The 25,263-nt window shown below is 38.5% G+C and overlaps 1 protein-coding gene across 10 annotated transcripts in view; it reads right to left on the reverse strand.

Annotated features, from left to right (window-relative positions):
- The window catches only part of LAMA2 (laminin subunit alpha 2), a 767,184-nt gene that overhangs the window by 265,699 nt on the left and 476,222 nt on the right, over nucleotides 1–25,263 (reverse strand). For all 10 annotated transcript variants that reach the window (XM_063443147.1, XM_063443149.1, XM_063443146.1 and 7 more), the window contains one exon: nucleotides 11,448–11,684. In XM_063443147.1, coding sequence (XP_063299217.1) covers nucleotides 11,448–11,684 — 237 coding nt within the window. The remainder of the gene's footprint in view (nucleotides 1–11,447; nucleotides 11,685–25,263) is intronic.

Here is a 25,263-nt window from a genome sequence, read left to right on the forward strand (position 1 = left end):
AATTTCACACAGGAAATGGGGGATAATCAAATCATTTTTTTGGACTTAACTTTTTTTGTCGAGAAAAATCTAACCTGTAGTAGAACTTTCTTCAAACCTACGAATTGTAATAGCCTTATAGAATTTTCAAGCTGTCACAATCCTGTATGGTTACGGAATATTCCTAAAAGTCAGCAAACAAGGCTTTTCAAAAATTGCACAAATCAGGTTGATTTTGACAACCAGGTTCAGATCCTAAATAAAAAATGTATGGATAGAAATTATCCTAGGGAGTTACTTGTAAGGAGTCAAAAAGAGGTTGAAAATAAAAAAAGGAAGAGATTTTACAAGGCCAAAAAAAGATGGTTCTGAGATGAACACGTTCAATATAGCATTCACTACGAAATACAACAGTAAAGCAAACAAAATAGATAAGGTCCTTAGAAAACACTGGGCAATTTTGTTACAAGATACAAATTTGCAGAAAATATTACCTCAGAGACCAAAAGTTGTATATAGAAAAACAGAAAATTTGAAAACTATCTTGGCAACCAGTATTCTTCCGAAAGTGATTCCAGAAAGTAGACATACAGATTTCCTGGGGAAGAGACCTAATGGCTTCTTCAAGTGTGGAAACTGTAGCACTTGTAAGTATCAAAAAAGAACTACCTTTAAAAGCTCTGTCACAGGGGAGCAGTTTATAATAAAACACTTTATAACTTGTAGTAGTAAAAATTTAGTATATCTATTGGAATGTGCATGTGGAATGCAATATATAGGCCTTACCATTCGCAAACTACATGAAAGATTAATAGAGCATTTTTATGGTATAAAGAAAAAAAGTGAAAAACACAGTGTTCCTCGACATTGTAATGGATGTTATATGTTTACTCTTAATAGCTTTGTCTGTATAGGTATCGATCTGGTGGTTCCATATTGGCGAGGTGGTGACACGACGAAGGCTTTAGCTAGAAAAGAAACTGGATGGATATATAAAATGAAGTTGTCCACTCCGCTAGGTTTGAACACCGACTTGGATATTCTGGCCTTTATGTAAATTTATAGTTTTTTTATATGATCTGTTGGTTGTCCCTGGATATGTTAGTGAGGCTTAATATGATCTTTGTTTTTGTTCTTTCTTTGATTGATAGGTTGCCTGGATATGTATCTATATGAATCTGTTTGTGTTTTTAAATATGAACCATCACATTGCAACTGATTTAGATAGATGGAAAATATGTTGGTATTGTTTTATTCTGTATCCTATTTGACGATAGTGCACTAGTAACCATTTAATTAACCCCTTAAGGACCAAACTTCTGGAATAAAAGGGAATCATGACACGTCATGTGTCCTTAAGGGGTTAAAGAATGGATAAAATTCACAATATACATATGTACATTTAGGGTAGTGATACTTGTGCTTCTAATATGGTCCCTTTGGAAAGAAAGAAAAAAAGGGGGAAAAAAAGAGGCAGGATATTTTGTTTAAAGGGACACTGTAGGCACCCAGACCACTTCTGCTCATTGGAGTGGTCTGGGTGCCAACTCCCACTACTCCTAACCCTGTAAGTGTAATTATTGCAGTTTTTTATAAACTGCAATAATTACCTTGCAGGGTTAACTAGACAGACACTAGAGGTCTTTTCCTGGTCCATAGCACAGGAAACCTGTGCTAGAGCGTCGCTGGACGTCCTCACGCTGTGTGAGGACCTCCAGCGTCGCTCAAATCCCCGTAGGAAAGCATTGAAATTCGTTTTCAATGCTTTCCTATGGGGAGACCTAATGCGCATGTGCGGAATTGCTGCACATGCGCAATAGGTCTCCTCGGCCGGTGGGCGGGATCAGTCTCGCCCGCCAGCCGACGGAGCCAGTAGGAGGAGCGGCGCGGAGGAGGAGACAGCGGCGAGGGACATCGCCGCTGCCTCAGGTAAGTGACTGAAGGGGTTTTCACCCCTTCAGTAACTGGGGATTGGTGGGTGGGAGGGAGAGGGACCCTCCAGTGCCAGGAAAATGGATAGTTTTCCTGGCACTGGAGTTTCCCTTTAAAAGTGGATTTTAGATTGTGAGGATTGACACAAACTAATATACATGCAACACTGGCTATTTTGTTTTAAACATTTTTTTTATGTTTATATATATATATATATATATATATATATATATATATATTTTATATATTTTTTGGGGTATGTATCTTTTAAGGTATTTTCTATAGATACTTTTTATATAACTAATGTTTGTGGCAAATTCCAAGGATGTTCCCAAAGGTAAAACACAGATTGTTATGAGCATCTTGATACATGTAACTGTTTAGTGTTACAATGTACCTGTGCTCGGGTGTGAATAAAGTTTTTTGCGCAACAACCCAGCTGTGCATGCGCACGGAATACTTCCCAATAGCATTTGGGCTACGGGTGTTCCCGTAGCCGGCTTGACGGAAGAGAGTATCCGTGTGCGCATGCGCTGTGGCTGGATTGGGCGCGAAGATTTGAAGATTTAAGAAGAGAGGCCGGAAGAAGAAACAGAACGTCCATAGCTCCTGAAGAAGTCCCGAATAACGCGGGACGAAACAAGTTGAGCTCTCCGCACCAGCAGTCTAGCAGTCCCGAGACCTCCAGTACACCACTGCAGTTCCATCTTTGCTCGAGTTGCAAGTATACCCCAGCCCTGGGGGTTGCGACCAAGGGCTGTGTTTTTTCCATCTGTCTGCTTGTCAGCTGAGGGGTTGTTGCCGGGCTATTGTTCCCTGGTCTCAGAATAGGACTGGTATATTCTATTCATATATTTTATATTATTTATAATTGCAAATGTTGCAGAATAAAGTTTATGTATGTTTATACAATACTGTTTTTCCAGTGTTCAGCGTCCTCATTAGGTGCGTTTGTACCCGTCTTTCTGTGTATTTGGATTTGTAGGCTATTGGAGTGTGCCTAAAGAGTGGCAGCTTTTCACATATAGAACTCTGAATCTGTATCCAACCTTGTTTTATATAAAGCTATCCTAGACTTTAGATAAGGCCAGGGACTAATTAAAAGTATTTTAAAAATTGGGCAGACTAGATGGGCCAAATGTTTCTTATCTGCCGTCACATTCTATGTTACTATGTTTCTATATAGTCAGGTGTAGGATTAAACTATACCAAGCAGGGGCTAATGATCACCAATTTAATATGCAGGTTGAAACACAGTTATAAAGTGAAAGAAAAATAAAACTGGGTGAGGAACAGCCAAACTCTGCTATCAAGTTGCATATTCAGAGGGCAGTACTGGAATACTAGGGCAAATATTAACGTTAGGACAGTTTAAGGACAGTTTAAGAGGTGTTATTAACTGGGGAGATGGAACTTTGGTGGATGATGTGGGGAAAAAAATGGAAAGGAAATATCAAATCTGTGAAATATGCATTGTTGAGAAACATAAAGTTTCCTAATATGTTCTAAAAGTGAGTGCGTGTGTGAGTCAGGGATAGAGTTTTGGTGGGTGGAGTTTTGGAGGGGGGAGTTTTGGTAGGTGATATGGGGGGCAGCATCTTGTTCTTGGATCAAAGCCGCCCTATGCACATTATGTATATTTTGTTCAGTGTATATATATTATTATACACTTAATTCACACACTCACTCGATTTTCCCGAGAGGAGTTGTTAAGCTCTCGGCTAAATAATAGATTCACGGATGATTTGTTGTCTACGTTGCTTAGCAACGACGCACAGTACCCGCGTCATCACGCCCATTCACGTGGTCACACGAGCACACTTCCGGGTTTCGGATGGCCGGGCGGGAGTTTGTTTTCACACACCGGTAGGTAAGTCCACTTCATTTACTTGCCTATATATTCATGTTGATTTCACAATTAGTTTGATCTTGAAAAAGACCCGGTATGGGGTCGAAACGTTGATTGATTTTACTACACATGGAAACTTGATTTAAGAATAAAATACCACTTGGATGAAGACCTGTGAGTGCACCTTTCTTCTATGTTTCTTCTATGTTTCTATATATATATATATATATATATATATATACTGAGCAAAATTATAAACGCAACACTTTCGTTTTTGCCCCCATTTTTCATGAGTTGAACTCAAAGATCTAAGACTTTTTCTATGTACACAAAAGGCCTATTTCTCTCAAATATGGTTCACAAATCTGTCTAAATCTGTGTTAGTGAGCACTTTGCCGAGATAATCCATCCACCTCACAGGTGTGGCATATCGAGATGCTGATTAGACAGCATGATTACTGCAAAGGTGTTCAACTCTTGAAAAATGGGGGCAAAAATGAAATGGGGGCAAAAATGCTTTGGTCCATGAACAAGATGCTGCCCCCCCATATCACCTTGAGAAGTGCTCTCTAACACAGATTTAGACAGATTTGTGAACAATATTTGAGATACATAGGCCTTTTGTGTACTTTGAGTTCAACTCATGAAACATGGATGCAAAACCAAAGTGTTTCATTTATAATTTTGTTCAGCATATGTAGATATTGCAGTAATTTCTTGCACTCAAGCCATACAATGTAAAGTGCCAGGTGCATACAGCCTGGGCTTTTCAGTATACAGAATCAATGAAGAAGCTTGCACTCACGGTCTTGTAGTAGTTTAAAAAGTGAAATGTTTATTGAAGATCCAATAAAATCGACGTTTCAGTCCTTTATCCTGAAGAAAATTCTGGGCAGGGACGTAGATTATTTTTATGGATTGTCAATAAACATTTAACTTTTTAAACTACTTCAAGACCATGAGTGCAATCTTCTCCATTGATATATACACATATATATATATATACCAAAAGAGTTGGTATGTACTTTTCAAGTAACGCCAAGCCTCCATAGCAAGCCAGTAATCAACCGAAACAGCTGTCCAAGAGTGGTTCACTGGCTTTGCTCCTCTTCCTGAGTTGTGTGTTCAATGCTGTTGTATATAGCAGACACATGCTCCAAGGAATCCATCTATAAAGTGGAATTATGAGGCAAACATGTGGTTCTCTTTGTTGAGCTCATTTGCATATGTCTACCCAGACTCCCTTGCAGAAGTAAGAGCACTGTTAAAGTGAGAGTTCTGTGGGAAAAGCAAGTCTTATGGCTTGACTGGTGTGTGTATTTTAGTTTAGCAATGTATTAACTCTCTCTCTCTCTCTCTCTCTCTCTCTATATATATATATATATATATATATATATACATACTGTATATGTAAATTATGATGGATATATATATATCCATCATAATTTACAATACGCACAGAATTTATATACAACTTCAATAATTTCAATAATACAACAAACCAAAGTGGTATTTTCAGTTCTTAAATGAGTCATTTTAACCATTTACTGCTAAAGGGATTTATGACTCAAAAGGTTAACTCTGCTTTTATAAATTTATTGCTGTATCTGATTGAAAAGATGTGAATTATCAACAGTAGGTGACCTGTTGTTTAATGTCATTACAATTTTGAATATTCCTCATTGGATTATACTCTGTATTTTATTTAACATTGAGCAAGTGCCTTATCAGAATGTTCCAGACAGCAATGAGATGAGATCTGTTCAGCTTGTGTGACACAGTCCTTCAATTCTTGTAAAGCATATTGTTAGCTATTTTACATTTTCTCTTGTCCTGTCATGTTTTCTCTTATCGTTATGATTTGCGTTATATGTCAGCAAAGCTCTGTGCTGAGTGTTAATGTTATTAATAACAATACCTCGTGTTTTTTTTCTGAAAATAAGGGACATCTTTTACAGGAACATGATATATTCTGTTCCTACAGCTCTATGTACGTTTCAGATTCTTTTCTGAATCAATACAAAAGCTTGATTCTATCAGGTGAAACAAACTGAGGAATATATCTGAAGCAGCCGTGCATGATGCTCGAGTCCCATTTCCATTTATTGCAAGTAAAGCAACATTGGACTATATAAAGTAATCTTGCTTTATAGAGTCTGATTTAAGAGATTTTTTTTTATCTAACAGTAAATGTACTTCATGATTATAAGCTCACCATTTACCGTATATGTGTACATAAACACTGCTATAATGTGCCAACTATAAAAATGATTCTATTAGCACATAGTTAGAACTCAAGCATATGTGCTCATGGTGTATGTATTTATTCTGAAAAAAAGAACCTTAGTTAACTTACTGAAGCTTTAACCCCTTAAGGACACATGACATGTGTGACATGTCATGATTCCCTTTTATTCCAGAAGTTTGGTCCTTAAGGGGTAAAGTGGATTGGAATATACAGCTGTAGAGCTATCGTGTTTGGTAAGCAACTGTCACTTACTACCTCTCGTAATCCTAATATTGTTGCTGTCCCCTACCTGTGACCATGTGTTTATCTGTCAGTGTGTTAGCTACAGAAATCACACTTGGACACACACCAGTGAACCTACACTCCTTGTAACAATTCAGTTTGCAAGTCTTGTGAATAACGAGTTGTTTATATGATATTCTGCTATGTCACCCTTCATTTATTTAAGCTTCCTGGTAGCCCCTGCTAGCATTTAAAGGTGATACCATAACTCAATTATTGGCCCTTTTATTGCCTCCAATTCATCAGAAAGAAATTCAATCACTCAAGGCAGTTGAGAAGTGGGATCCTGGTTATATGGAACTTAGAGTACTAAGATGGAGAAGGTAGGGCACAGAAGAAAGAGATAGTATTAACAAGGTAAATACAGAGTACATCACTGATGCTGTTCCTGGCAGATGTAGGCCCAGGAGCTGAGAAAGAAGATGGCGGCGGTGAAAGACAGCTTCAGGTAGGTATATCTACCTTCCACTGCACCCAGTCGCTACTGGACCTTAAGTGGAGAAGTCACCTTCAAGATGTTTTGCAAAATGTGCTAAGACCCCCAAAAGTGACAGATCTGCTTTAAGTCAGCTTCTTTTCTAATAATGATTCCCCAGCAGAGATGCTGAAGAGACATGCAGAATGATCCTGCTTCTGAAGACCCTTTTCTGGCGTTTCAGTAAGGCAAAAACAGCAACTGCACAGCTGCTAACCAGAGGCATAACCCTGACCAATCTAAGGCAGACCAGGATATGCATGTCCATAATACTGAAACTGAACTTTATGAATATAGGCCTTAACACTGACAATTGTGTTATCAGGCAAATTTAACATTACCATTAACTCATGTTTATAGAGAAACAAAGTGTATCAGTATTTAGACAGAATATCCCTTCCATTTTATCTAGCGGGCGCAGATGATCTCTGACCCAACCCAACACCGCGGCGGCTTTTAATCTTCTGAAGTACCGCCACGTGTGTCAGGTCCCTCTTGCCGCGCAGATACTATTTACACCCAGCGGCACGTTTGTGAGCAGTCACAAGCGAACAAGCGCACTAAGGTGGATACTAGCAGCCTGTACACGTTGGTGGTACTGCTCCCGGTGGCAATGGCTCCTAGTCTCCTGTGTTTCTCTGGGTCTTCACCTCCATTGTTATAAAGTATGTATACTTTCTATTAGGGTTACTCAACCCTGGTTTCTTTCCTTTCTTACCTTAGTCCTTGCCTGTCTTGGTACTCCCTCACTGGGTCTATGGCCTATAATATACTTTACATTGCCTATTCCTGGGTGTGTTTGATTAACTGTCTCTGGCCTACTCTGACTAATTTTTGACTAACTTTTATCTGCAACTTAGTAATGACATTAGTTCCCCTGCCTGCAGCTGCTTGCTTACTAGGCCCTGTGGTATTATTACGTGCCCTTGTGCTGTCCCTATTATTCACCTACTATGCAAGCATGGGGCAATGGGGCTGACGGCCCAGCCTACTCCCACCCTGAATCACATCTTACTCTGGGGTGGAGGAAGCAGGATTAATACCCTCTCAGGAATCCAGGCCCTCCTGGATTCCACTATGGCGGGATCCTTAAACAGAGCCTTAGCCTCTGCGATGTCCTCCTCTATCTCTCAATAATTTGCCCAAGCCCTATTCAACACCCAGGTCCCACCACCATTGCACCTGACTTGTGCCGATCAGTCGGTCCATATGGCAAGCAAGGCATGAGCCAAATCCAGACACGTGTCCTCTAAACGACTGATACAGGTTGTACCTGATTTGACTGACTCTCCTCAGGTGGTCCAAGATGACACGATACCACCACGCAAGAGAGCCACTGGTGGGCAAAATCACCCAGAAACAGGAAATGGGCGCGTGCCCGGGAAGATGGGTCAGATTCCGACCAGAGTGGGGAAACTGGGTCTGATGACCCTGATTATGAATCCTACAAGTAGAATGACTCTGATCCAGAGGAGGGTACTGGAGTGTCACCCTCTCAACCCAATGTAAACCCGTGTCAGTAATAAAATTCCTAGATTTTACTATTAACCTGTCATGATTTTATTAATGACACAGAGCCTAGTAACCCTCCCATTGGTTTTTTTTGTGTGTTCATATGGGGTGGATACCTCACTGTAAGTGCCGGTAAGTGTATTCTGTGATGTTTTTTCCTACAATTACTTTTAATGTAATCCGTCTTCTATCATGCTCATACAGATATATGACTAATTATTTTTGAGTTCACTTGATATTGTGAAGTTAAGTTTGGATTTTACCATATATTTTTTCTCTATGCAGCTTGATTGTCGAGAGATCATTTTTATCGTGTGGACGATATTCATGATGTTTCAAGTTTCGGTCTGGATTCTGGTCTTCAGATTTACCGACAAAGAAGAGGAAGTTTACTGCTAGTTCAGACCTTTATATACTGTTCTGAATCCTGATTGGCTGCCCTGTTCCTAGGCAGATTTGTTATATTTGATCTTTTTATTCATATACATTCAAGTTATTATATATTTTTTCTCTTTCTATCTTTGCTGCTGAGGGAAAATAAAAAAAAGAGAACACGACTTTACATCATGTTAATAGTAAAATCTAGGAATTTTGTTGGCTGAATCACTTCTGCCGATAATAGAGGGAAGATTGGGGGGGGGGGGGGAATCAGACGAACCAAAAGGAAGAGAAAATGGGCCAATCAGTGTACTGCAAAATTCTATTCATAATATAAATGTTATGTATATGTTTTACTGTACACAGGCACATATTCCCACAATTTGGTTCACAGATCAAGTGAAATGAGTAATCAACAGAGGGGAAAAACCTTATATTTATATATTTTATACTTTTTTAAAATATCCATATACACATATAATTTGGCACTGCTGTTCCTCCATTTTCCCTCTAATGGTTAGTTTTTACTTGATAGGTAAATAAAATATAACATCTAGTGTCTATGAACAAAAACAAAGATTATGAGAGTTCTGGGAACTCAGTTGCTTTCAAGAACTGACATTTCAGCAAGTTCTCCGTGGAGAGAGATACAACAACCACAGGGAATTGGTTGGGTCTTGTTAGCGAGGTGTACCCTTTGGCACAGTGAGCAAAGGGCCCACGTCTGGATTATCTTTTTAACTTAGGTAGAGCCCACATTAATGCATTGCAATAAAAAACAGAGAATGTGAGAACTCTGAGAATGCACAAAAGCTAAGAGAAACTCTTGAGGGGTTTGAAAAATATTATATTCAAAAATCAAATGCAGTTGAAAAATTTGGTTATCTGAGTCCCTGAAATTAAAACACAAGTAATTTTGAAAACCACTGAAAATTTAAATAAAACAAATGTTTCCATTTCTTATTACAAAGCCAACATCTTACAATTACATGGCACATTGAAGACTATACGCATTTAACGTGCGCTGATGATAATTGGAAATGCTACTAGCTTTCTGTATGAACACTAATGCACTGTAATTCTTAGTTCTGGACCATATCCAAATTATAACCATGTAGTTTAACAATTATTATGAAGCATTTAGAAAGTGAATTTCCTTTTGGCAGATCTGTTCAATCCAACAAGAAAATATGTTCGCTTTAGGCAATATACTTATCAAAGACTAAAAACATGCTTTCATTTAATATTAATAATATGATAAGGGGAAGGCGGAGGGGGGGGGGGGGGGGGTTATGAAAAAAAATACATAAATGGCCCTTTCCAAGTTCTGAAAATGCAATCAATGTTTAGAAAAAAAACTTACCTGTAAGCTATTTTTATAATAATATGATAGTAAATATTATTTTAACTGTCTCAACTGTATAACAAATAAAATACGACAATCTTTAGTTCTGTCCATATATTTTGTCAATTAAAATAGAAACAATTAATAGTATTCAAATTAACAAGAATCCACGGCCTGGACAAGTTACATTAAGGAATGAATGCGAATACAAACAACAAATCTGTCAAAGTTAATATAAATTCAAAGCATGATATCATTGTCTGCATGACTGAATATTAGCAACTTAAATTATATAATAGATGAGTTAATACAGGCAAGACATGAGAATTTGGCACATAACAGCATTATTGTTAAAACTTATACTTCTTCAGTCTCAGTCTTCCTCGTTATGTGAAAACCTAAAACGTTCTAACTCAGACATAGGCAATCTTCGGCACTCCAGATGTTTTGGACTACACCTCCCATGATACTTTGTCAGCTTAATGGATGTAAGAGCATCATGGGGGATGTAGTCCACAACATCTGGAGTGCTGAACATTGCCTATCCCTGTTCTTACTTCTGGTCTTCACTCCTTCATGTCTCGCAGGTGCTCCATTTAGGAGGGACAGTTCTCATTTAATGGCCAAATCATCTGTCCCTCTTTCCTATTCAATGTATCTCTTTATTATTAGTGTGTCTGGATTTATAACAGAGCTCAATAGCAATAATACTCACAGAAGTGTGTATTTAACCCCTTAAGGACAGGTGAAATTGTCCATATTCTCAAACAAAACTTTACACCATGTGTTGGTTCTGCCATAATTTAACTGCGTCAGTTTAAGTGCCCCCTTACATATTATATATTGATTTGTGAAGGACTAAAGGGGCTTTCTTATAATATCCTATATGTATACCTAACACAAGATTAAGTGTGAATAATATGAAAAGAAAAGACATATTTTTCATATTTTGCTCATAGTAATTTTGACACATGCAACAAATAAAAAATACATGTATCTGTCCTGATTGTTAAATGCCTCATATGTCTAGGATCTAAATTATTTTTTTGCAGTTAATGCTAGCCTTATTTAAACCCCCAAAGTTATACGAAACCTATCTCTAACCCTATGCTCATATTAACACTAACCATAGACCAATCCTAACCTTACTCCTAACCTTAACCCTACAATAACTCTAAAACAGCATTAACCCTAATCTTACCCCAACACTAACCCTAACCTTACCTTAACAGTAACCCAGATACAGTGTTAAAGCATTTGAAAACGGTTTAACATGTACGTTGCAAGGGAACTCTAGGAACTAAAAACACTTTAATTAGATGAAATGATAGATAGACACACAACCGAAAAACGCTCTCTTTTGAGCTAATGAATATATATGAAAAGTTTGTGTTTCATTGTTCTACTAAATTGTACTTTCTGTTTTGAAAAATGTCAATTGTCTTACCTTGCAGTTGCACTGTCCTGTTCCTTCAGCACAAGAACATTTGTTGGTTTCAAGATCACAGGTCTGGGGTTCAATACCTGCCAACATGCAGTTACAGCTAATGCATTGTGGGAAATTCCGGTATCCTAACCTGCACGAGTTACACTTGTCACCAGAAAAGTTTGGACGGCAGAAACAGCAACCTGTGTCTGCATTACATAGGAGGCTGAGTGATCCTTGAGTATCACAATCACAGGCCTGATGAAAGAGAGCAAAATGTAATTTATTATTATTCCTGTGTCTTCTTGTTGGCTTTTACATAGTCTTGAGCAGTATAACGTTGTTTTAAATTATAGCAATAGGCTTGGTAGACAATTTACACAAAGAATCAATAGCAGAAAAAAATATCATTGTGCAGAACAGACAGAAGTAATATATAATAGTTACATTTCTTATGGCAGTATTATATTTTCATTTGTTTAATGTCTACTCCATGGCTCATACTTTCATAGAAATAATGAAATTCATTATATTCCATAAATAACCCTGAACAATTAAATGGGGCTACAAGAATCTTAAAGGGACCCACAAGGCACCAAAGCAACTTCTTACCTCAAGGGATTAAACCATTCTTAAACGGTTTAACCAATAAGTTGCCTCCAGTGGCGATGTTCTCTCATCTCCTGGCAACATCCAGCTTCAGAATTTTCTTATTCAGGAAGAGTTGAGTGCTCCTGGGCAGGGGCGCTGATTGGTTAAGAGCGGTCAGCTAAAACTCTCAGCCAATTTTTGATTCCCTATTCACTAAACTGGTTTGGAAAGAAACATACCTTTCTCAAGCCAGTTTAGTAAATGGTGAGCCACTGATTGGCTGGGAGCATTAGCTGACTGCTCTCAGCCAATTAGCAGCGCCACTGCCAGAGGAGTAGTGGACATCGCTGCTGCAGGCAACTTAGGGGTTAAACCAAATGAGAATGGTATAACTCCTTGAGTTAAAACTGCCACCAGGGACTGACTGGCACCATAACGACTTTATTTAGAATAAGTTGTTTTGGTACCTGGCGTGTCCCTTTACTGAAACCTAATATTTAAATGGTTTAAAAAGCATTGAAAATAATACATATTAAAAATTCAGGCAAACATAATATTACTATTATTATTGAAAAATGTATCAATAAAAACGTTTGAAAAAAAAAATCAGACATTTTGTACTTTGAGCAATTTCCTTTCCATATATTGGTCTAGACTAGAGTGTCAGATGTTCAATATGATTATGTAATTTAGAAATGTTAGCTTACTAATATATACTGCAATGCTATTGATACAGATCATTAGCAAATATTGGTTATGGGGATGTCGTTGACATTGACCAAGGCTAATCATATTCATTAACTATCCAAAGGCTTGTCTGATTTATTTTAGAATACCCCACAAGATCAACTGGAGATTGTAAAAAAGTAAAGCATATTTCTCCTGGTCCTATAGGGGGAAATTAGGGACTGAGAACATCAGGATAGCAACTACATCAAAAGACTACATGCAGGATATTGTGAAACACGTGCAAAGATAGAGGGAAACTTTGTATGGGCATAAATCTTCACCATTGATAAACCACCCCAACCTCTTATTTCACAAAATGAACCACAACAAACTTGCTTTGGATTAAAATAGGCCACTGCTTTTTTAAAATATAATATATAAATCTTTAAACTTCAACTTTAGAACATAAAACACTATATACACAATTACTCGGTAAATGGATACGTCACTGAGTACGATCTTGCCAACCAAACATAACTTGGGGCAGCTGCCCCTCCCCCTTGTTCCACCCAGCACAAGGCCTTTTCTTGGGCCTTCTATTTTGTAATGCTAACCACTAACCGCTTATTGGCTCAGTGGGCAAGTCCGTTATCCATAACTGTATCTGAGTTTAGGGGAAGAACAGCCCTGCCCATGCACTTTCCACAGACAGCTGGTCCAACCCCCGGTTGACAAGGGCCATATACAGACACATGCTCGCTGGGCTTCCATAATGCCTGCTGGGCGTCTACATGCCCGCTGGGCTAACAAGCTGTGACAGACAAAACACAGAGACAAACAAACATGAAACAATAAGGGGGAGGGCAAGCGGGAAGCTGTTCCCAACTGATAATTAAGATGGGTGCTATTCTGTATGATGGCAACCTATTTATACTAGCCCACCCATCTACCTCATACTACTCCACCCATATCCCAAGACCACTTAACCACATTCCTCTGTATACACTCCCCATCACACTCACATGTCCCTGTTCTGTCTAGGCCTTGCCTGGCTCCTCAGGGTCTATAAAAGCAAGAACTTATAGATTTATAGCTCAATCATTTGCAAACACCAGGAAAGCGGATTTATCGGAACACACATCCACTTACTGCTGATTTAAAATGATGATTGCACATTGGGGACATGGGGCATGATTACTGAGATCCTGAACAGGCTGAACGTACAAATTAAAAAATGGATAATGCAAAATGAACTGTGCTGTTCCTGGATAAAGTGTCACTTGACAAGGTTCCACTGGATATTGTCATTTACTTGTGTGACTGCATTTCAAATGGGTTTGTTCTAAACTGTGAGAGACATCATACTCATACTCATGTCCACACAACCTCAAGAGATAATAACATTAAGGCATTTGTAACACTATCATAAATTCTCCAATTACAACAATCTTAGATAGAGCATGCCGTGCATAATGTGCTTTATGAGATGACAAAGAAACAATTAATATTGCATACACACACGCCTAGCATTTGTATATGCCTGAAAAATGATTGATCAATCAGATTCAATCTTTATAAGAACTCTCTTTTTTGAAAAATAAGACAAACAAAAGTTGCCAGTAGCTATTGTTAATTTTACATCATAGGGGGAGCGATAGGCATTCATATTTTGCTCAGAAAAGCAGTGAGATCTATCCTTTGATCAACCTAGTTCTTTCCACCCTTCCTTTAAAGGCAGCTATGCAATCTACAGTATCCACCTCCTGAAGTATTGCAAAGCTTAAATAATTTAACCCCTTAAATTACCATGACAGTCCGTGCTGTCAGTAAGCCTCTGCAAATCATGAAACATCATGTAGTTTTGAATCAGCAGCAGTATAGACTAAAACACACTGTGCATAACAGGGCTATTCACTAAAGGGAGTATTAATAGTGAATGTAAGGCAAAAATGGAAGCATAACTGAGCTGTAGAATTATTCCAGTTCAAATATATTGACCTTAAACGTGAAGTTAACATAGAAACATAGAAACATAGAATGTGACGGCAGATAAGAACCATTCGGCCCATCTAGTCTGCCCAGTTTTCTAAATACTTTCATTAGTCCCTGGCCTTATCTTATAGTTAGGATAGCCTTATGCCTATCCCACGCATGCTTAAACTCCTTTACTGTGTTAACCTCTACCACTTCAGCTGGAAGGCTATTCCATGCATCCACTACCCTCTCAGTAAAGTAATACTTCCTGATATTATTTTTAAACCTTTGTCCCTCAAATTTAAGACTATGTCCTCTTGTTGTGGTAGTTTTCCTTCTTTTAAATATAGTCTCCTCCTTTACTGAGTTGATTACCTTTATGTATTTAAATGTTTCTATCATATCCCCCCTGTCTCGTCTTTCCTCCAAGCTATACATGTTAAGATCCTTTAACCTTTCCTGGTAAGTTTTATCCTGCAATCCATGAACCAGTTTAGTAGCCCTTCTTTGAACTCTCTCTGAGGTATCAATATCCTTCTGAAGATAGGGTCTCCAGTACTGTGTACAGTACTCCAAGTGAGGTCTCACCAGTGTTCTGTACAATGGCATGAGCACTTCCCTCTTTCTACTGCTAAACCTCTCCCTATACAACCAAGCATTCTGCTAGCATTTCCTGCTGCTCTATTACATTGTCTGCCTACCTTTAAGTCATCAGAAATAATCACCCCTAAATCCCTTTCCTCAGATGTTGAGGTTAGGACTCTATCAAATATTTTGTACTCTACCCTTGGGTTTTTACGTCCAAGATGCATTATCCTGCACTTATCCACATTAAATGTCAGTTGCCACAACTCTGACCATTTTTCTAGTTTACCTAAATCCTTTTCCATTTGGCTTATCCCTCCTGGAACATCAACCCTGTTACATATCTTAGTATCATCCGCAAAAAGACACACCTTACCATCAAGACCTTCTGCAATATCACTAATAAAAATATTAAAGAGAATGGGTCCAAGTACAGATCCCTGAGGTACCCCACTGGTGACAAGCCCAAGCTTCGAATATACTCCATTGACTACAACCCTCTGTTGCCTGTCACTCAGCCACTGCCTTACCCATTCAACAATATTGGAATCCAAACTCAAAGATTGTAGTTTATTGATAAGCCTTCTATGTGCAACAGTGTCAAAAGCCTTACTGAAATCTAGGTAAGCAATGTCTACTGCACCACCCTGATCTATAATTTTAGTTACCCAATCAAAAAAATCAATAAGATTAGTTTGGCATGATCTCCCTGAAGTAAACCCATGTTGTCTCTGGTCTTGAAATCCATGTGTTTTTAGATGTTCAACAATCCTATCCTTTAACATGGTTTCCATCACTTTCCCCACTACTGAAGTAAGGCTTACTGGCCTATAGTTGCCCGACTCCTCCCTATTACCTTTCTTGTGAATGGGTACAACATTCGCTAACTTCCAATCATCTGGGACTACTCCTGTTATCAATGATTGGTTAAATAAATCTGTTAATGGTTTTGCTAGTACACCACTAAGCTTTTTTAATAGCTTTGGGTGTATTCCATCAGGTCCCATTGACTTATTTGTCTTTACTTTTGACAGTTGAAATAGAACCTCTTCCTCTGTAAACTCATGTGTAATAAATGACTAATTTATCCTTTTTCTTAACTGAGGTCCCTTTCCTTCATTTTCATCTGTAAATACCGAACAAAAATATTCATTGAGGCAGTCAGCTAGACCTTTATCCTCATCTACATACCTTCCTTCTTTTGTTTTTAATCTAACTAATCCTTGTTTTACTTTTCTTTTCTCATTTATGTATCTAAAAAAAGTTTTGTCCCCCTTTTTTACTGACTGTGCTATTTTCTCTTCTGTGTGGGATTTGGAAGCTCTTATAACTTGCTTAGCCTCTTTCTGCCTAATCTTATAGGTCATTCTGTCTTCCTCACTCTGGGTTTTTTTATAATTACTAAATGCTAACTTTTTGTTTTTTACTATTTTGGCCACATCTGCGGAGTACCACAGTGGTTTCTTGAATTTTTTGCTTTTACTGACAAGCCTAATGCAATTTTCTGTTGCCTTCAGTAGTACAACTTTTAAATAATCCCATTTCTTTTGGACTCCATATAAATTGCTCCAGTCTGATAATGACTCCTTTACACATATTCTAATTTTAGAAAAGTCTGTTTTTCTAAAGTCTAAAACTTTTGTTTTTGTGTGGTGTGACTCAGTCACTGTTCTTATATTAATACATACAATTGGTGGAACACTTTGGGCGGATAAACATGGAGCCAAATAAAATCATAAGGCTCTCATGAATAGCGCAGGAGGACTCTTTTAGGACGCCCTCAATCCTGCTTCCTGATGTATTTGATGCAGGTGATAGATGAAAAAAAGACGTCTTTATGAAAGGATAATTCTTTATTGTAAAAACATGCACCTACATATAAGTGCTGATGCTGGTTAAAAATAGTATATCTGGGATATCTCTATATGGGTACTGTCTGGAATCAGGTCAGACCCAATCATAAAAGTCCCAAAAAAAAAAAAAAAACAGATTTAAAGTCCAATGTGTCTTGTAAAAAGTCCAAATGGTACCTTTGGTAGCTTCTGTACCAATGCCGATACGCGTTTCGCCCCTATGGGGGCTTCCTCAGTCGGTGACACCTGTTCTTATATTAAACCACACTGACTGATGATCACTGGATCCTAAACTTTCACCTACAGTAATATCTGATACCAAATCTCCATTTGTTAACACTAAATCTAGTATGGCCTCTTTACGAGTTGGCTCCTCAACGACTTGTTTTAGAGACAATCCCAGTAGGGAGTTTAGAATATGTGTGCTCCTGGCACAAGTAGCTATTTTTGTTTTCCAATTCACATCAGGAAGATTAAAGTCACCCATGATGATAACGTCCCCCTTCATTGTCATTTTAGCTATTTCTTCAACTAGTAGATTATCTAACTCTTCAATTTGTCCTGGGGGCCTATAAATCACACCTACACGAGTTCCCTTTGAATGCTCACTTTAGTGAAGAACTTATTGTTGATGTGATTATGCTAACAGTACTACCAGTATCATTAATATAGGTTTTGAGTGTATATTGCCCAATACATTCAAGCAAAAGTACTCTTGCTTTCTTGGCAATTGGAAAATTCACAAAACCTTTTAATTTATCTAGAAACCCATGCATAAGGTTCTATGCCGTACTTTTGGCTTAGTTTTCTACAATTGCACGTATTATGTGCAGGAAATATACTAGAAGTATGCAATGTCTATGTTAAAAAGCATGCATTACAGTAAAACATAATATGGGTTCATTTCAAAATGGTAGCATGACTAGTTTAAAAAATTGTAATTAAAAATTACGACAGAAAATTTAAGTGGATACTGAATCGGCAAGCACTATGGCCCGCTGCAGTACCCAAAATAAGACATGAGTCTAAAATAATTGTAAACTGTAGTTTTATGTCCCAAAAATAGGCGTGTTTTAATATTTTTGGATATGCTTTTCAAATGATTTAGAATTTTTGGATAAACTTTAAAAACATATTTTTTCAAAATATTAAAATATCAAAAATATATCATATCTAAAAAAATATATTTATGTAAAAAAATATCAAACTATTAGAACATTTAAAAATTTTGTAAAATATGACATCATTTTAAAAGGTTAAGCAAAAATGTAAAATAATTTGAAAAACTTATCACAAAATATTAAATTTGAGTCATTGTCGCAATAAAAATTGAAAAAGAAAATTTAAACCAATGTGACCAGTGCTAAGGGGATGCAACTGAAAAAGTCATGAGCATTAAAGTCACAATGGTCTTGAATGCGAATGCCGAAAAAAATATACTAAATTTAAGAAGAGGTCATTAACGAATGGTGTTACAATAATCTGGGGTGTCTACTTTTGAATAAGAACAGATGTGTGCTTTATATGGTCAGACTCAAACCTTACCTTAACAACAAACAGGCAAACAAGACACATATTCAATAAACTTTGAAATTCTACACATAACACAATCCAATTTAATGTTCATGTTAAAAGCACAGTCAAAAATGATCATGCCCCTGCAGAGGCTGCAGGGGCATGATCTATTCACCAAAACTGCTTCATTAAGATCAAGTTGTTTTGGTGACTATACTGTCCCTTTAGCCCCTTAAGGACACATGACATGTGTGACATGTCATGATTCCCTTTTATTCCAGAAGTTTGGTCCTTAAGGGGTTAATACGAGCATTCAGAGGACAATAGAAGGACACATTTAAGCTATCAAGAAAGCATCCAGAACTGAAAATACATATGTTAATGAAATTGCTACACGGAAAATCATATCTGAATGCACAGGTTAGACCGAGAAGTGGGTGGGCTACTGCAGTAGAAATTGACTCCAGTTGACTACAACGAGTCATACGAGCACTAACATGACAGGAGGAGATTGGAAAAATCTTTCCAAATCTGATCTGGCATCTTGGTTTCAGCAGTGGCATCCTATTTTGGCATTAGCAACATGACCTTATGGATATATCCTGCTTCACTTCGATGATTCATACTGGTGGTGGTTGTGTAATGGTATAGGGTATATTTTTCGGCACACATTAGGATCTTTGATGTTAGCTGAACATCATTGTATGCCTCTGCCTATCTGCATATTATTATGGACATCTGCATCCCTTTATAACCACAGGGAGCCAAAATGGTAGATCCCCAGATGTTTTAAAACTACTGCTTCCATGATGCTTTGTCATACTAAAGACATTTAAAGGCATACAAAGCATTATTGGAGTTGGAGTTCTACAACATCTGGGGTTGTACCTTTCGGTCACCCCCGTTCTAATGAATACTTCCAGCAAGATAACATGCCATATCACAAACCACACTCAAATTGGTTCTACAAACATAACAGCAAGTTCATTGTACTCCACTGACCTCCACAGTCACTATATTTAATCTAATAGAACTCGCATGACAGGTGGTGAAGTTAGAGATTTACAGCATAAAAGAGCAGCAGACAAATCAGCAGTGACTGTATGATACTCTATTGTCAACATTGACAGGATCTCTGCAGAATGTTTTCACTAGGCCACAAAAAAACTCAGCCTTTTCTGCGGCAGAGGAGTCCTGCTCAGAATTACAAAGATGTATCTAATATAGTGGCCACTGAGTAAACATACACAGATTAACAAAGAACTACAGATTAGTCCTGCCTGCCCACCTTATGGAGAAGCTTGCCGAGTGTGCAGAGCTGTGGAAGGTCTGCCTGTAAAAGGTGGGTATGCGCATGAAAGGGAAGAATTAGCCCATGGAAGGGGCGGGCCAGCCCCTAAAGACTCACAGCCTTCCATCTCAAAGCAGACCGTGCATGGAGCTCTGCTGAAACACTTTGTATATGGTTCTAGTGGCAATCCAAAACCTTGCCCAGCAGATTTCAAAATATAAGAGAGGTCCATGGAACGCCATTTTGTAGTGACAGTACCCCAAATGCAGGACTGTCCCATCAAATTCAGGAATGCTGGCATCTATGCAGATTATTAAATAGCGTTTTACCATTTTAAAGAATTCCCTTATTATTATTATATACTTGTAGTAGAAATATTATCAGCATGTGTCACAAATAAATTAATATTTCACTATCCTTGGTAAGGATTGTATCATAGTGCTTACAAACCTTCTGTATTATTACAATTTCCATTTCTGCTACACATGAAAGCAACAAATAACTTTCATATAAATGGAATTTAAATGTAAGTAGTTTTAGGGATTTTTTTTTTTTTATGTTTTCTGTTGTGTATGCAAAAAAAGCAAGGAATGAAGCACAAGGTAATACAAGTTTTAAAAGAGTAAATAAGCTGATAGTTCCGCTCCCGCACATTGTACCTGGAGGCACACTCCATCAGCAGGATACATGTTTCTCTCGAGTGCTGCTGCCAGGCTTATTTTGTGGGATATGCAGAGATTTTTGTTTGGCTCTCAGATGAAAAGAAGCTTTTTACAATTAAAAGCAAGCCTCGTTCTAAACAATTGTTCATAGATCCTCTACTATAATCATTTAAGCATTTTATATGCCTAAAGGAGATGTCCAAGGTCAGTATTACAATTTGTTTGATGTGGGTGCTATGAGTAGTATAGCAATTTAAATTACAAGCATTCAGGCCAAATCGGTTGGAATAGATGATATAGTACAATTATGAAGATTGTAAAATAGCAAGATTTTTTAAATCTAGCAGGTTTATTACTCTGTACACTATATCAGACATCATAGAATGTAAAAAGATAGATAGTAAAAAGCTTCAAATGGCAAATACAGGAAATCATGTGCGGTAACTGTGATTGGACTAAATCCATTTTCCTATGTGAAATACATGATTGTTGTAGATCAAGCATGCCAAAATGGGTATATTTGCGGATCACCTGCCCTGGGGCCACTTTGTATTTCCTGTCTGATTCTTGTCTTCCCTCCCAGGGCCAATTGCCTGCTCCCACAGGCCAGCCCACTTTTCTCCTGCTCGCAGTGCCAGAGGAGAATCTGGCCTGCTTGAGCAGAGAAGAGCAGGGCTGGAACTGGAGGACAGGCAGCTCATCTTAAGAGTAGTATGTTAAATTGGGGAGAGAGGGCAGTGTATTAATTTAAGGCACGGAGTGGGTAGTGTATTAATTTGAGGGAGGGGGCGCTGTGTTAATTTGATGGAGGGAGGGAGAGGGCCAGTGTATTAAATTGGGTAGGGGGACAGTGTATTAGAGTGGTGGGTGGGGGAGGCAGTGTATTAGAGTGGTGGGAGGGGGAGGCAGTGTATTAGAGTGGTGGGATGGGGGCAGTGTAATCATTTGGGGGAAAGCATTGGATTGGCTGAGATCATCAAGTTTATTGATCTCAGCCAAAGTGAAGACAACACTCATAGGACTTCAAATCAACAAGATAATCTAATTTGTTTTTTACAGTTGTGCAACAGCATACATTCACCATTTCAGTCCCATTACCAAACCTTTCTTATGTCAAGGTAGTTGAACTGAAACATGGGTGATATGCAAATGCATGTCTCATTAAAATAAATTTGTTCTTTTGTTTACATTGAAACCCCACGAGCGTGAGCACGTCCAGTGTCAGTTAGGCAACTTTTGAAAAAGGATGTAGGATCCAGTGTCAGTTAGGCAACTTTTTTCATACTGTACCTTTCTAAATAAAATTATGTTTCTATGAAAACTAAAGTTTTAGTTTTTTTGCGGCCCACATAAATGTAAACCTTGTTTATTTGGCCCGTGTTAGCCTTTGAGTTTGACGTGCTTGTTGTAGATAGTATTTATAAAGGGCATTATTTCTATAAAAAAAGCTAAGTAAGACAACTGAACTTAATTCACTGGGATTTAATCCCTATTCACTACAAGATACATTTCAGCAAAGGCAATTCTGAATACTAATACAAGGCTTCATATTTGCTGCACTTCCTTTACTCCCATCAGCAAACAAGGAGTTAAGTTCAGAAAACAAAAAAACAATCAGAAAACAGAATAATGTAGAAAACTCCAATAGGCCCCTTCTACATCCTTTTTCATTGCAGCTGCCTACCAGGTGAGTCTGTTTCAATACTGGCCATGAGCCTTGTTTGATTAAGATTTATTTATGATACTTTATTGTTTTTTATGAATTGTTCTTATTCGTTGTTATTCCTAATAGTGCTCTTTCCCTTTTTTTATACATTTACATTTATAGTTTTACTTTTCTCCATATTACTGCTCTTTCTTTCCCTTTTACATTCCATGTAAATTGCTTTGTTTTGAGTTTCCCTAGTCCCATCTGGACCAGGTCCCTTCCCCTTTTATTTCCTGCCCGCAAGCACTGTTCAGCTCACCCAAACGCTGCTACAATTGTTTGGTTGGGATTTGTGTTTGTCACACTTGTGTGGCAGCCATTTTGGATCCTAGTGTTGAACTCAGATTTTCTTCTCAGGTTCTAGGTAAACTGTATATCATTATTTGACTCTTATATGTTTTTCTGCCCCAACAGTATAGGCCTTTATTATGTGATGCTTCATATTTTCCTAAGCTGCACTGGGTGCCCTAGCCTATCTTATTAAATAGTCTGGGACACATATCAAATTTTATGGTGATTTATTTAGCATTTATTGCTGCAAATATCATACTCATGAATGTATGACTATATAGACAGTATCTCACAAAAGTTAGTACACCACTCACATTTTTGTAAATATTTTATTAGATCTTTTCATGTAAGAACACTTATGATATTACACTCTGCTACAATGTAAAGTAGTAAGTGTACAGCCTGTATAACAGTGTAAATTTGTTGTCCCCTCAAAATAACTCAACACACAGCTCTTAATGTCTAAGCCGTTGGCAACAAAAGTGATTACACCCCTAAGTGGAAATGTCCAAATTGGGCCCAAAGTGTCAATATTTTGTGTGGTCACCATTATTTTCCAGCACTGCCTTAACCCTCATAGGCATGGAGTTCACCAGAGCTTCACTGGTTGCCACTGGAGTCCTCTTCCACTTCTCCATGACAACATCACGGAGCTGGTGGATGTTAGAGAGTTTCAGGGTCTTGGCAATTTTCTTACTGTAGAGCAACAATTCTTTTTTTTCAGATTCTCAGAGAGTTCTTTGCCATGAGGCTCCATGTTGAACTTCTAGTGACCAGTATGAGAGAGTGCGAGAGCGATAACACCAAATTTAACACACCTGCTCCTCATTTACATCTGAGATCTTGTAACACTAACAAGTCACATGACACCAGGGAGGGAAAATGCCTAATTGGGCCTAATTTGGACATTTTCACTTAGGGGTGTACTCACTTTTGTTTAGACATTAATGGCTGTGTGTTGAGTTATTTTGAGGGGACAGCAAATTTACACTTATTACTTTACATTGTAGCAGAGTGTCTTGTTTCTATTAACACATAGATTTGGATGAAAGATGAGACGGGGGATATGACAGAAACATTTAAATACATAAAAGGAATCAACACAGTAAAGGAGGAGACTATATTTAAAAGAAGAAAAACTACCCCAACAAGAGGACACAGCCTTAAATTAGAGGGGCAAAGGTTTAAAAAATATTTCAGGAAGTATTACTTTAGAGAGAGGGTAGTGGACACATGGAATAGCCTTCAAGCTGAAGTGGTAGAGGTTAACACAGTGATGGAGTTTAAGTCTGCGTTGGATAGGCATAAGACTTAAGATAAGGGACTAATTAAAAGTATTACCGTTTTACTTACCTTTCACCTCGTGGAAACGTGTACCTAGTCTGCAGCCCCAGGTCGTCCATCTCGTTGCTTCCTGACCCACCAGAGTCTCATCCAGGATCATCCTCGATACCGGGTTATCCGCCCCTACTCCAGTCCCAGAACTTCCATTCCCGCAGCAATCATAAAAAACGTAAGTCACTAGTCGCAGGCGCACAGCATCTATATTCGGTTTAATGTCGGGTCCTTTGTGGCCATACGCACGGTCAGGTTACATACTGCCGGGAGATGGTGGACTTGGGACACAAGTGCGGTGGTACGTCATTCTATGACTACCGTTCTTTCTCTGCATGGGTGACTGTATCACTTTCACAGTTCAACTACCAGGCAGACTGGAGCATCCTGGATATTGAACTGTTTTGCAGACACTTTGCGGGACCCCAGCTTGTTCCATCTGCTCATCTGCTTACCACACAGCAAACTTATCGCTACAAGACGCTACCAACAACAACGCTACAGAGGCCATCCTGTCAGCAGGAGTGGGATCCTGGCTTAGGAAGACAGACATAGTCAACCCTTTCAAACTCCTCCCTATTCACCCATCCATGTGGCATCTACATGGTGTTAAGTGGTGGGGATCATACTATTTCTGCACACGTCTCACATTCAGTTCAAAAAGCAGTCCAAGGATCTTTGATATGTTCGCTGAGGCGTTGTGTTGAATGCTGCTTGGGACCCTCACAAGGACTTAAAGCAAGGTCAGCACAAGATAAGTTCCTAGACATCTCTGGACTACTAACACAAATTTTCCTTCTGGCGGAAGAGGCTCGTTCAGCAGGTGTCGAGTTGGATCCCTTAATCCCCCAGCAATATCGGTGGAAAACAAGAAAGCGGCTCTCTACCACCTTGATGACAAGCTGGTGAATCTGAGTCATACACTGGCAGGCCTCTCTTCAGAGATAACTTTATCAAACAGCTTATTTATCTGTTTACACATCTCTCAATAATGCCAAGATGTTCTTGAAGAGGGTGTTCCACTTCATCCATTTCTCTGTGCTGCCAGCTGTACCACAAGAGGTTGCACAACCAGCCATGCTACCTTCTCAGGCTACAAACCTCGTTTCAAGGGCTCTGCCCTGTTTACCTCAGAGAGATTCACCCAAAGGTAATTCTTTCTGAGGGGTCCCTCCCGTGGTTGGAGTGGTTACCCTTTTCAGAGGCAGATCTAACACAGGTAAGACTTACTATGTTTTCTTCTCTGTCTATTGCTGGTCACCTTTGTAATTTTCCCTCAGTAGACAGAGATTACTTTGGATGCTTGGGTCTTTCAAATGGTGACCAGTTTCCTCTAAGACTTCACAGCTATCCCAGTTCAGAA

The sequence above is a fragment of the Pelobates fuscus genome, chromosome 2, assembly GCF_036172605.1.
Source record: "Pelobates fuscus isolate aPelFus1 chromosome 2, aPelFus1.pri, whole genome shotgun sequence".
In the NCBI taxonomy this organism is placed as follows: Eukaryota; Metazoa; Chordata; class Amphibia; order Anura; family Pelobatidae; genus Pelobates; species Pelobates fuscus.